Source organism: Zootoca vivipara, chromosome 1 (assembly GCF_965207765.1).
Source record: "Zootoca vivipara chromosome 1, rZooViv2.hap1.1, whole genome shotgun sequence".
Classification (NCBI taxonomy): Eukaryota; Metazoa; Chordata; class Lepidosauria; order Squamata; family Lacertidae; genus Zootoca; species Zootoca vivipara.
In genome coordinates, this window is record NC_142582.1 from 16,594,697 (window position 1) to 16,609,346 (window position 14,650).

Sequence of the window (14,650 nt, forward strand, 5' to 3'; positions counted from 1 at the left end):
GTTAAACCACTGAGCCTAGGGCTTGCTGATCAGAAGGTCGGCGGTTCGAATCCCTGTGACGGGGTGAGCTCCCATTGCTTGGTCCCAGGTCCTGCCAACCTAGCAGTTCAAAAGCACATCAAAATGCAAGTAGATAAATAGGAACCGCTACAGCGGGAAGGTAAACGGCATTTCCATGTGCTGCTCTGGTTTGCCAGAAGCGGCTTTGTCATGCTGGCCATGACCTGGAAGCTGTACGCCGGCTCCCTCGGCCAATAATGCGAGATGAGCGCGCAACCCCAGAGTCGGTCACGACTGGACCTAATGGTCAGGGGTCCCTTTACCTTTAATATATTATTTATACCCTGCCCATTTGGCTGGGTTTCTCCAGCCACTCTGGGCAGCTCCCAACAGAATATTAAAACACGATAAAACTCAACCATTAAAAACTTCCCTAAATAGGGCTGCCTTCAGATGTCTTCTAAAAGTCAGATAGTTGTTTATTTCCCTGACATCTGATGGAGGGTGTTCCACAGGGCGGGTACCACTACCAAGAAGGCCCTCTGCCTGATTAACATTCTATGGCAGAAGAAAAGAATTTCAGTCCTCCTGTGTACCTACAATCTGAGAAGGTACCTTTAAATAAGGAAAGCAGCCTGAAAAACCACCGGATTCTAGAACTGCAGGTTTGGAAGGGACCCTGAGGGTCATCTAGTTCAACCTCCTACAATGAAGGTATCTCAATGAAAGCCAGCTCTAAGACCCACCTCTTTTGCCCTCAACCACAAGAACCCTCCACTAGCTCAATACACATTCACTGTGCATGCCAGGACACAAACACACACTATGGTTAATGTAGGCGGAGAAAGTAAGGAAAATGAAGGCATCTATTACTGAATGTATTACCTTGAAAGTGCTTTGGGCTTACATGATGGTTGGATCATATCTTCAATTCTGTTCTCCCCTCGCTCAAGCATTCCGTTACAATGCCACAAATAAGAGCATTGGTGAAATTTCCTTTTGTTCCATGTAAGCTATGCAATGTTTTCCCTTCATTTTAAGTCTTCTCCATTCAAGCACACCACTCTGTTAAGTCGCCAGTGAGCAAAGAGATTCATGAAATCTGACGAGAACATAAAGGGTGGGAAGCCCAGCTTAAATGTGACTTCAGACCTCAGGCAAGATTCATGAAGTGGCAATAATTTAATGGATAATACCTCATAAGCTCACTGGAGGCTTGACCCATCTCCAAGGACAATTAATGGCTATTAGCTTTACTGTAGTTAGAGCACAGCCAGGTTCAAAGGGCCTGCAAAGTAGCACTGTAAAAACTTTCAAGAAACGGCAATTTTCTAAATTTATGTAACACTGATCACTGTCTAGCTTTTCCTTGCTGTGTGTCAGGGTGGATTTGATTTAAATCAAACTGATTTAAATCACGATTTAAATCACGATTTAAATCACTAGTCAGTAAGGCTTGATTTAAATCATAGTTGATTTAAATCATAAAGACTAATTCTTGCTGGTATAACTTTATTATGCAAGTAGATGAAGATTTTTAGAATAACAACTTTTCATATTAGTTTTTTTATCCCCAGTTTAATAGGTTAATCATTCATATTTGGACAACTTTACTGTTGTACTTAGGAAGGAGAAAAATAATCATTACCTTAATAATAACAATTTAAATAGATTTATTCAACTGAAACAATAACATTTCAGCAAATGTTATTTGCTTAAACAAACATCCATGTTTGTTAACTAATTTGGCTAAACAAAAACAAAATATATATATTTTAAGAAACTTAGACTGTCAGCCCAGCCTAGACATGAAAAACTTAAATACTGTCCAAACAATCAGAAAAATATTGTTTCTATTCTATTCACTGAACTTCTTGAAACTTAGCACTGAAGGGGTTGCTTCTGTATTCATAGGTTTGTAGAACAATAGGATTAAGGTCTTTTTCTCAACTCTGTTCATGTTATAACATTTTTGCTGTGAAGAAGAGGCATGTGATCTCTGTTGAGTCAAATTCAGTTTTGAGAACTGCAAAAGTAAACCAAGCACCTGTGATAATATCTTGTAGGCAGAGAAACTGCCCAATAATCTTACAAAAACCTTTGGAAGAGGTGAATGGATTAATGGAATTTATTTACCCCATAAATTAAACATATACAACCTTATACTACATAATTAAAAAAACTAATCTTTATTTCATGATGGAATAACCTTTGGATGGTAATATTCTTTCCTCAAAAAGCATTTTATTTAAAAAAATCCAATTTAAAGCAAAAAAATCGATTTAAATCAAAAAAATCCGATTTAAATCAAAAAAATCCGATTTAAATAAAAAAAAATCCGATTTTTTTGATTTTTTTAAAAAAAATCATTGATTTTTATCCACCCTGCTGTGTGTAGCATCTTATTCGAATCCCTAGTATCCACTGAAAGGAATTTCACTAACACTTCAGAATTTCTATTCATTGTTTCAGGACTGAACTTTCTACTCAGCTTATTCTACTAAAATCATCAAACACGTCTTGTCAAAGGCTTGTATTCATAAATAGCAACTGCCCTATTCTTATCACAGAAAATGTTTGTGAGATGTTACCGTTGAATCGTAGAATTGTAGCGTTGCAAGGCAGGAATCTGAACTAGGTTTATTTGTTTAGAGAGCTATCCTATGCATAGCCATCTGGGAGTAAGCCCCATAAAACAAATATAATTTAACCGTTCAGACCTCTCTCACATCATGCACTAGTTATTGCTGTGTACCAAAATCTGTATGCAAAAATGGAGTATGGTATTCAGGCTGGAAGGTGACAATCTTTCTCCCATATGGTACAAATATAACAGCTTGGCAAGTATATTTGGAACCGTGTTATGTGCTACACAAAATACATTTATGTTATCTCATAGGCAAATCTGTTTTCTAGATGGTAAGGACATTTGTGTGCAGTTAAGGCTTCAGAAATCTGAATTGATTGTACCAACACTCAGACTCCACAGCACTGGTTATGTTCAAGATAAGCAACCAAGTCAAAATCTATGTCAACTGATAAATGTAAAGACAGGCTCTGTTCCGTGTTTATCGTTGACTGCTGCTTCCTATAGACATGTATAACATTCCCTATACATATTTATTTATTAGATTTTTTACCCGCCCTTAATCTTGAGATCCCAGGGTGGGTTACAATGGCAATTTAAAATATGGTATTAAAATTCATGAAAAACAAGTTACAGTCAAGAGAAATTACTGGAGAGAGGGTTGCCAACCAGGTGTGCCCAGTTCACTGTACATGGATTGGGGCCTTTGTCTTACTTGGGTTCAGTCACCCTTGTGATCAGGTTTCCAAGACCAATGCTCTGGCCAAGATGCAACCTGTTTCAAGGAAGAACCAGAGGGCCTTCTGGCGGTTCCCTTGCTGCGAGAAGTGAGGTTACAGGGAACCAGGCAGAGGGCTTTCTCGGCAGAGGCACCCACCGTGTGGAACGCCCTCCCATCAGATGTCAAGAAAATAAACAATATACATAGCTGCCAAGTCTCCCGTTTTCCCCGGGAAACCCCCGTTTTTCCAGCTGTCCCCAGATGAAAAAACGGATTTTTTTTGTTTTCCCCCAGTTTATTCTGGCGTGGGGCCATTTTGGAACTGGGCGGAGCATGCTCAGAAGCGACTTTTGATGCTCCTCTGCCCAGTTCCAAAATGGCTGTTGCATTACTTCCGGTATGCTTCTTGGCAGATATAAATATATGACTTTTAGAAGACATTGAAGGCAGCTCTGTTTAGGGAAGTTTTTAATGCTTGCTGTTTTATCGTGTTTTTAATATTCTGTTGGGGGCTGCCCAGAGTGGATGGGGAAACCCAGCCAGATGGGCGGGAAATAAATAAATAATAGGATAATTTGTGTTTCCTCATTCCTGTTGGGCTGGAAACTGCAGGGCAGTAGCATCCTCTGACCATCAGCAGTGCTAGAGTTGCAACACAGCAGAGTTCCCCAAGCTTGCAAACTACTGTACTACGGTGGGAAGGGGAATAAGGTGCCTGGGAGCCCTGCCTGAGTTCCAGGCTCAGGAACTTTTGCATATGATTTTTATTGCGTTGTGATGTTATTTTATCATATTTCTAGTTTTGCATCCTGTTTTGTATAATATAGTTACAAGACAAGTGTGCTCTTAGAAAGGCTGGTGACAAATGTTGTTTATAAAGAAGCCTTAGCAAAGTAAAAGAATCGCAGGCACAATGCTGATTTCAATGGGAGGGTTAAGCAGATGCCCAACAGCACTTAATTGGCTGGATTGTGCCCCATAGTTGGAACCAATATATTGCAGTAAGTCAAATTTCTCTGCACTGCAATTCACAGTCCGTGAAACTCAGCATAGCAAACTTCATCTTAAGTGATCTCTGCCAATTTACAGCAAGGGAATACCTGCCCCTTAGGTACCTTATTGTGGCTGCAGCAGAAAATAATTCCCATGGGGTGTGGGAGCAGTGAGTTTTATAAGCTACCGGTATCTGTGTGCATGTGTGTTTTTTGAAGAAGAATATATCTGATAAGTAGAGTGCAGTCTTAGAAAGATTCCTTAGAGTAAAATAATGTTTTTATGTATGGCTCATCTCAACACCGCTGTGGTCTAAAATGTCATAAACATATATCTACTAATTTAATTCCAAACTCAACATTGACTCACAAATCAAAAGAATATTTTTGTTCAGTATCTTCCCTTAACTGAAGCACTGCAAAAGCTCTTCTTTCACAACCCATAACAATAGTTTCAGAACGCCAGGCAAAGTTTGCATACTATTTGAACTAATGGATAAATGTGAAAAGCCTGTTTGAAATTCTAGACCTGCTGTCCTGTCTTGTATACACAGTTCTTACCAATGACAAATACAAGCAAACATTTATTTATCGTGAATTTATGCATTTCTCATAAATGAGAACATGTAGCACTTCTAGAGAACTTTACTGTAAGTTGAGTAACATATTATTTTAAAACCAATCATTGATTGTTAAGGGTTTTCAATAGAACACTGATTTTAGTGATAAACGTCACAGCATTTGGAAATGATGATTAAAGGAACAATGTCTGACTTTTACTCTTTGCACAAAAAAAGCCAGCCAACCAGCTGCTTCTGAGCTATTCATGCCTCACATCATTTCCCTTGCAGCACTTAAAATATGTATTTGTTCCAGAACTGATTAATATACCCCACAACTATAGACCCAACTAGACATCACATAGATCTGCTATTAAGAACTGTGTGGTTTTTTTTTATTAAAAAACAAACTAACTAATTATCAGCCCCCAGTGGCTGGCCTGAAGATCATGTAAGTGGAGCTCTCTAGAAGAGGCCATTGAACTTAGCATCTGTACATGTCTTTTTTCCTCCAGTAGATCTGATAGCAGCCTTGGGAGCAGTGTGTGTATGTAATGTTTGGGAATGAGCACAGAGGTAAGGTTTCAAAACATTCTACAAGACTGCATCATCCACATTCTTCAAAGCAGCCACCTGGGGCCACTTAGTATAACAGAGACTGTGGAAGAACCTAGGGTAATCACGAGGTTTACCACATCCCTTCTAGTTTGGCTCATGGAAATGACTCGAGAAAAGGGTTTTGGAATTTCCATCAGCAAAGATGCTACTTTACAAATCACAGGCCAGTAGCACCACGTGATGTATGTAGCCAGGGCCGGCTCTAGGTAGAGTCCTGGTGGTGTGGGGCGCAAGGGCGCTGGGCCGGCAGGCGGGGCGCTGTGCGACGAAGCCGTTCGGAAGCCGTGCTGCGCGCTGCGAGGGCGGGGGCGCCGGAACGATCTCTGCGCCTCAGCGCCAGGGCGCCCGACCTGCTCAAGACTGCCCTGTATGTAGCCATTGTGAGGCTGCGCTGTTTTGAGGAACAACAGCTGAGGATATTCTTTCGGATACAGTACTCTTCCATGTGAAATACTCCTTACATATATGAAACTAGCAATTTAGGGAAAGGTCTCACCTGGACAAACTAGTTATGAACTAGTTTTGTTTACAACCCTGCATGTTTTGTGTGTTTTAATACAGTTAACCACCCTGTGATCCTTGGATGAAGTGTGGTAAAGGGGCCCCTGACCATCAGGTCCAGTCATGTCCGATGGTCGCGTTTGTTCGCAGACAGCTTCCGGGTCATGTGGCCAGCATGACAAAGCTGCTTCTGGCGAACCAGAGCAGCGCACGGAAACACCGTTTACCTTCCCACCCGAGCGGTCCCTATTTATCTACTTGCACTTTGATGTGCTTTCGAACTGCTAGGTGGGCAGGAGCTGGGACCAAGCAACGGGAGCTCACCCCGTCACAGGGATTCGAACCGCCGACCTTCTGATCAGCAAGCCATAGACTCTGTGGTTTAACCCACAGCGCCACTTGGGTCCCTAGTATATAAATGTAATAAATGATGGTGAAGCTACATCTTAAATGATACTGCCCCACAACAGATACATCTCGTGAGGCATCTGCTTAAGCTTTCTAACAATATATTTTGGTAATTCCACAACAAACGCCTATTGCATATTAATGCTGTTCTTAAGCCCCATCTCCACTTCATCACAGTCCAGTATCTATGCCAGAGGAGTTACAACTACATTGCTCAGGTCCAATCTAAATTTTGAGTGCCTTTTTTTTTTGCCTGCAACTAATTATGTACAAACTGATAGCACAAACAAACAAAATTTCAGCACACTATATTGGACAAATACTTTGCAGTTCCAAATCTGCTGGTAAATCATATAAACATTAGTTGCAAATCAGCCCCAGATTTACATGCATTCGATCCCTACTAAAATCAGCAGGGCACCCACAGTAACTGCACACTAGAGTCAACATGCTTTTTCCTTTTGATCTTTCTGTAGAGTTGCGCTGCTGCCAACCTCGGTGGCAATTCTCTGGCTTCCAAATATTTTGTTTACTGTGATATCCTCTCCAAGATAATTCAGCCAACATCTGCTTTGAGAGTAGATGAAACCTGCTTGGTTTAAATGATTTATCCAGAACATTAAGCCATAGCCAACACTCAACTAACAAAAGGGGCACTATTTTGGAAGGGCCGCACAACTTCTTTCATTATCTAGCTCATAAGCACCAACACTTCCTTACTGGCAACAAGGGATATTGTACAGTTAAGCTACTCCATTCCTTGCCTTCATAAGAGTGCAATTGCATTAAGGTTGAAAACAACACCTAGGGCAGAACCAAACCAAAATCAAAACCTTTAGCTGCTTTACAATTTATATGTGTGCATGCATATTTTAAAATTCAATTTCTAGCTGTTCAGGTTAATGGTGGTGAATTCTCCTGGTCTGATTCAGAATTTGGCTGAATTTGGAGATTGCTTTGTGCACAATCAAGGCTTCTGTGCCACCCCACCAACAACCTGACCTAGCTAAGAGGCTTCCCTCAGTTCCACTGGCATGGTATGCCTCAGGCTCCAGGCCCCAGACACTGCTTGAAAAAGGAACAACGGCACCTAGGATAATTTGCCAAGCTTTGCATTCCATCGCAGTCCAGATTCTTAGTCACTTTCATCCTTATAAAGCAGGTGGCATTTTTAATGAAGACAAATGGAAAGCATCTTCAGAATTTAGGCAATTGCCAGCTGTCACGCAGGCAGAAGCAAAGTTAAGTAAGCAGACTCCTCACCTTTACATTGTAGGGAATATAGTGCTTTGATAAAGCCTCGGGAGTATGCATCCACGTTTTGTCTGTAAAAGGAAAAGAAAAAAACCACATAATTTAGCCTTACTTTTTCATTTCTAGGCTTGTGTTCTTTCTGGGCAGGCAACACACCATTCGTAATCTAATCCCTAATAGCAAAAACATTACCCCAATAGCATTACACACACTCTCTCTCTCTCTCTCTGTTAAGAACTGCTTGCCACAAAGGATGTCAGGGTGGAGAGCTCGCGAAGGAACTGATGCAGCCATGTATTGACGCAGGGCTTTTTGCACCAGTATCTGCAAAAAGTCTCAGGATATATTCCTTAAAAAACCCCAAAAAACTACAGTAGGAATGCTTGCTTTCCTGATCAGTTCCTATTAACACTGTCTCCGCCTTTCCTACATTGAACATGCCTGCATAACCGTGTCCAGGAGTGGGGCTGGGGACATACCTGGAAGCATAAACCTTTTTGTGGTCCTGTTTCTTTTTCTGTCCTTTGTGGGATTCCCTCCCCATAGAAGTGTGTCTGGCATCTTCACTATATGGTTTTTGGCAAATGCTAAAGGCACACACCTTTGACACCTGAGAAGTGTTTTCAGGGCCCACCCTATTTCTGCACCTGTTTGTTTAAACTATTCTTAAATATATTTTAATGTGACTTGAATTGTCATAACATGTCATGGGGCCTGCCGGTTAAGGACAGACAGTAACAACAACAACAACAACAACAACAACAACAACAACAACAACAACAACAACAGATGTAGTGACCATTTTGTGTTATGCCACACCCCACATGAGCCACTTTGTGAATGGCGCCCACAAAGGTCCCAAAATGTTGGTAACTTGCTACTTTACAATAACCCTGTAAAGCGGGACAACATTATTATTCCCATTTTGCAGAAAAGAGGCGAGACTGAGGTAATAGTGTCTTGCCTACCACAATGGGGGGAAAACCTGCTGTGTTCTCTGTACTCCACTTAACTAGGCACAAGCTTAGCTATATCTGTTAAGTTTTCATAGAGCAGCTTCCATTGCTCTATAAGGAAGTTGCCCGTTGCTGTTCTGCTTTGAGGGAGAGAAGACAAGGAAGGAAGCAGCTATGAAAAGCATGTTCAATCTCTTTTGTTCACATGTAGCTAAAACAACAAACAAGACTTGCTAAAATAAAGCAAATCTTGACATGGTAACATTGTATAGAAACAGCTGGTTTATTTATGCACAGTGAAGCCCATTCCTAAGACTCGGATGTATAATATAACCAACCACTGCAAAGCAGAGTAAAATGTTTCCAGATTCACAATCCTTTCCACACCCTTTTCAACTAATCCCTGAGCCCTGAAAGGCATCCCAGACAGTCTTAACATGCTTTTGAAACATGCTTTGGGCTTGGAGATTGCCCGGTCCGTAGAGCATGAGACTCTTATTGTTTATTATTAATTCATTATCAAGATTTATATGCTGCCCTTTGTCATAAGATCTCGGGGTGGTTCACAGAATAAAATACAGGATAAAAACAAGTAAATAATTAAAACAAAGCAGCAAAACAATAACAACCCCATCCTTCCCGCAAACACACTTAAAATGCTGTAGAATAGAGACTCTTCATCTCAGAGTTGTGGGTTCGAGCCCCGTGTAGGGCAAAAAATTCCTGCATTGCAGGGGGTTGGAACAGATAACGCTCATGGCCCCTTCCAACACTATGACCCTATGACTTCAAAGGTTTTAAAAGGTTATGTACTCAACACGCTGGGGAGAAGTTTCAAAGAACTGTTTAAATCTGTTTTTCTGAACATATTTGAATGTACTCAAGTTTGTTTTATTTATTGTTTTGCAGGTTTGGGTAGCGTACTCTATCTATTTCTTCTTCTTTTAAATTAATAAAAACCTGAGTCACCTAAATTAAAATAAAACAAGTTTCATAATACAGTATGGAATATTAGCAGGTTGACTGAGACTATTGTAATATTATGTTCACTCGAGAAATCTGCACTATTTTGTTCCTGGACAGCTTATTATACTTCAACAGCAGGAGTTAATTGCTTTATGAAATACATTCTCATTCTACCCCCACTGCAATTCTTTAAAAATACAGTAAGTTCTTTAATAGAGCACTTAAAATGAAGGGGGAGGGGAGAATCTCTAGACAGCAGGGGAAATCAAATGAAAGAGTTTATATTAAATAGTTGTGATTATTTACTTGAAAGACCACCTGCTGCTGTAAAGACTTGTAAGATCACTTAGATCATTTGAGGGAATTCTACTTGTGGTACTGCCATAGGAAAGTGACTCAAAAATCAGGAATTTTCCCACTATTGCTCCGTTTCTCTCTGCCGTACGTGAAGCAGCGACCACCAGTTGCTTCAGTTGAGTTGCCTTGTAAAGACATACCTTTTTGTCAGGATTTCTTTGAGGGGACTTTGCTTTTATTTGTTTGAATTCCCTAAATTCTTGTTTTTATATGCATTTACACTACTTTTTTGTATGAACTGTATTATTTGTAAATTGCAATGGTTTTTTATGTAAAAAAACATAAGGCCATTTATAAATGTTTCTAAATAAAATAGGTAATATAATCTATGATCTGGTCTTTTATTTGGGTATTGTTAACAGCAGAAGAAAAAGGCTATCCCCTTTAATATATATAACAGCCATGCATAGGAGAACCCACAATAACTAAGAAATGGAAAGGTTATCTGTAGACATAGCTTATGAGAGTTAATGTATTTTCAAAGCAACAGGAAAACACTGCTGGGAAATTCATGACCCCTGAGGGAAAGACAGTACAAAATGAAGTTTAATTCAAGATTATGTAAACGAATCCTTCAATGACTGTATTCAATTTAATAGATGAATGGGTTTGACAATAACATCCGGACAATTGTGTTCCTTCACCCATTTCTCTTAAAATTAATTTTAAGCAGGGTTTCACAGTTCACAACTTTAAAATAATAAACAGAATGCAGTTTTCCAAAACAGAATAATCTAAAACAACCAATATTATGATTGCTTTCCCTACCCAGACCGCATTCTTAGCTTCCCATAAAAATCCATAATGGTAAAAGTCTCAAAGTAGGACCTCAGATGATAATTGAAACAGTAGCTAGCAAGATATCTAAACGTCACATTAATCTGTACAGACATGATCCAACAAAAACGCAGCGCTTTGAAAACTCATTCGTTTCAAAGGAAGAGATTTAAGTAGATACTTAACACTCCCTTCGTGGAACTAAAATGTAGTTAACTTGGCTAGGTTTTTCGCTCAGATCAGTACTTTATTACGGCCATAGGCCCATATCAAGATATCAACACAAAACAATGTACATCGCACAACAGAACAAAACAAAACAAAAGTAAACAAAATCAATTCCATTCATAAAAACCCTATCCCTATAAGTATTCTAAAATTACAATTACAAGGTAAAAAATATCACTTAGATCATCTGGTCACCACTATAAATCAAACATTAGGGCAAAAAATCAATAATCATAAAGTAACCCATTTTTCCTCTTGTAGGATAGAACTGCAATCAGGTATCTAGCTACAAGGAGTGATCTACTTGGCTCATTATCCTGTAACAGATATGTTAACTGGGATTCCGAAGTCTTATCCAAAGTTTCAGATATTAAGGGGGATAAAAATCTGGTCCGAGGGACCATGTGCAAGGGGCAACAGAATAATATATGATGGAGGGATTCTATGGATCTGTTGTCACATGCACACAGAACTGAACTCTGGCCTTTCGAGAACCTGTTATTCACAACATTGCAAGGAAAGACATTAAATCTTGCCTTAATAAAGGCAAACCTATGGGCCGCGACTGATAGGGATGTCAAATAAGATGGAATCTGCGGGGAGGGCACTATGCCGAGGTTCGATGGTGAACAGGTACCACTTCCCATTATGACATTTTGCTGGAGGTCCATCTCCTCTAGTTTTTGCTTGAGGGTTCTTTTAGCTGTGGCAAGGTCTAGTTTCAACAAGTCCGAAGGGGACAGTCCATAGGACACAATTTTAGTATAGATCGATTTTGCTCAGGGACTAGGAAACTCGTCTCGCCAAAGACATTGAATCAAATAGCGATTCGGAAGCCTGTACCACAGAGACAGCCAATAGCATAGAATACGCCTCCAGAAAATAGTTTCTAGAGAGGAGATTTTTAATTCTAAGCGGATGGCTGAATTACTGACACACTGAGGCAGTTTTAATAGACGTCTCATGAATTGATTTTGGATTACCTCCAAAGGCCTTAAATTTACTGCGGCCCCCCATAGTGGGGCGGCATAGGTCATTGTCGCGATCACTTTGTTGTTAAATACCTTCAAGGCGGATGGAACGTGGAGAGCCCCGTCAGAGAAGAAAAAGCGCAAAAGCGCGAAAGAAAGGGCTTTGGCCTCATTTAGGGTATATGCAATATGTGCTTTCCAACCCATATTGTGTTGGAGATAAACTCTTAGGTATTGAAATTTAAAAACCTGTTCGATAGGTTTCCCGTCTAGTTCCCACTTATATGATTTTCGACTTTTGGAAAATATTAGAACTTTGGATTTAGATTGGTTTATGGTTAGAAAATTGGATTTACAATATGAAGCAAAAATTTTGAGTGCCCTCCTAAGGCCAATTCTCGAAAAAGAGAGGAGCACTGCATCGTCTGCGTAAAGTAATAGTGGGCAGCGGTAGTTTGCAAGGCGGGGGGCGTGGATGGTTATTTGGGATTCAGCTAAGGGTGCCCTCATATCGCTAATGAATAAGTTGAAAAGAAGAGGGGGAGGTTTTTCGCTACTATTTTTAAAAATGCAAATTGCTGTAACATTGTGGATTAAGATATAAAAGAAACCAATTAAGCTAGACACCAATGTTGCAAAATACCGTCAAACCTCATGGCTTTACCTGGTCCATCCCTAAAATACCGCTTGTTGATTTATTTTGCAGATGCAATCTTGTCTTGACTGCAGTGGAACATCAGAATGAAATACAAGAGGCTGTTCATTGGGCTTTTTGCTCACAGCATTCCCATCTTGGTACCAAACATTAGCTATATGGCATAGCTGTGCCATGTAAGGTCTTCTCTTCAGCAGAAGTGCAAGATTTCAGTACCAGTGGAAGAGCAGTAGGTATCCTTTTTATACCAGTGCTGGATAACCTCCCCAACATTTCTTTTCCCATATAGACCTGATATAATAATAATAATAATTTATTATTTATACCCCACCCATCTGGCTGGGTTTCCCCAGCCACTCTGGGTGGCTTCCAACCGAATATCAAAACCAGTGCAGCATCAAACATTAAAAACTTCCCTAAACAGGGCCGCCTTCAGTTGTCTTCTAAAAGTAGGGTAGTTGCTTATTGCCTTGACATCTGCTGGGAAGGTGTTCCACAGGATGGGTGCCACTACCGAGAAGGCCCTCTGTCTGGTTCCCTGTAACCTCACTTCTCGCAATGAGGGAACCGCCAGAATGCCCTTGGTGCTGGATCTCAGTGTCCGGGCTGAATGGTGGGGGTGGAGACGCTCCTTTAGGTATGCAGGACCGAGGCCGTTTAGGGCTTTAAAGGTCAGTACCAACACTTTGAATTGTGCTCGGAAACGTACTGGGAGCCAGTGTAGATCTCTCAGGACGGGTGTTATGTGGTTCCAGCGGCCACTCCCAGTCACTAGTCTAGCTGCCGCATTCTGGATTAATTGCAGTTTCTGGGTCACCTTCAAAGGTAGCCCCACGTGGAGCACATTGCAGTAGTCCAAGTGAGAGATAATATTCATAAACCCACTAGTACGGGAAAATCTCAATAGTGTAAGCAGAGCAGATAATATATGAAATACCCAGATGATCTAATCAGTGTTAGAAACTGAGATCTGAAAGTTAGGGGCTAAATGGCACCTTAAACCTAGGTTATGGGTGCAACAACGGAATATCTAAGTGCGCTTTCTTATAACAAGAATACAAAACTGAAAATGAATGAACCACTGCTAAAATATTATGTTCATTTTTCACATGGTCTGATCCTTCCCCTGCCCACCCCCCTAATATTCTTAAGCGGGTCTCTTCTCCATTCTTCAGAAAGTCGCTGGAAGTGGGGAGGTGGGAAAAGGTCCTCCTTTCCTTCCACTCTGCAGTTTTAATCTGAAATCTTAGGCACAGTACTGCGCCCAGAGCTCAGAAACTGTCGCAAAATGTGCTTGGAACAATGGGAGTTTCGAACAGTGGACGTACTCACTTCCCTATACTATAAACGAAAACCTACTGGCAAAATCTCTTTTGCAGTTTGTTGCCTTGTACTGAAATGCTTAACCCTCTATGAGTTAGAAACCTTCATATCAGCTGAAATCTGTGGCCTGGAATAATGCTAATGGATGCATTATGTTCTGGTCGCAAATCACATGTAATGGGTAAAACAGGAATCCTCATCTTCCCTACAATGAAATTCATGGAACACCCACCCATCCACCCACCACTGCACAACTTACTTGTAGTACTTTTGCTTGCACATTTCTGGAAAGACCAAGTAGAAGTACGTGGCAAACTGTGCAACTATACCCTATTTTGAACATTACAGCTGGTGGCTCTTGTAAGGAGAAGTAGTTGAGAGGTGTCCTTCATTATGCACTTAAAATTATAATAGACGTTTTTGAAACCACAGTAGCAAAATGATTACCCATTTTTTCTAGGGCATCATGGAAGATATTTGTAGCACATAATTCACTTGTTTATCTGTGGACATAAATTGACTGCTAACTATGTCAACCTCACAAATAAAGTATATACCCCTCTTCAAGCATTATGATTATGTGTTATGACAACATACAAAGCGGTTGAGCAGCTGGAGTGAGCATGCTAGATTCACTGCATCATAATTGTTCCATAGTCCCCTATTTCTGGAAGGTGACTGTATGAACCAGAGGGTCTACTGTTTTCATGGAGGCTTCCTCTACAGTTCAGGACCATGGGAAATCAGGGTTATAAAACACAAGTTATCAGCACAGA

At 40.5% G+C, this 14,650-nt stretch overlaps 1 protein-coding gene across 6 annotated transcripts in view; it reads right to left on the minus strand.

Annotated features, from left to right (window-relative positions):
* Positions 1–14,650, minus strand: part of GULP1 (GULP PTB domain containing engulfment adaptor 1) — a 171,611-nt gene that overhangs the window by 54,378 nt on the left and 102,583 nt on the right. For all 6 annotated transcript variants that reach the window (XM_035135787.3, XM_035135821.3, XM_035135813.3 and 3 more), the window contains one exon: positions 7,651–7,712. In XM_035135787.3, the coding sequence (XP_034991678.2) occupies positions 7,651–7,712 (62 nt within the window). The remainder of the gene's footprint in view (positions 1–7,650; positions 7,713–14,650) is intronic.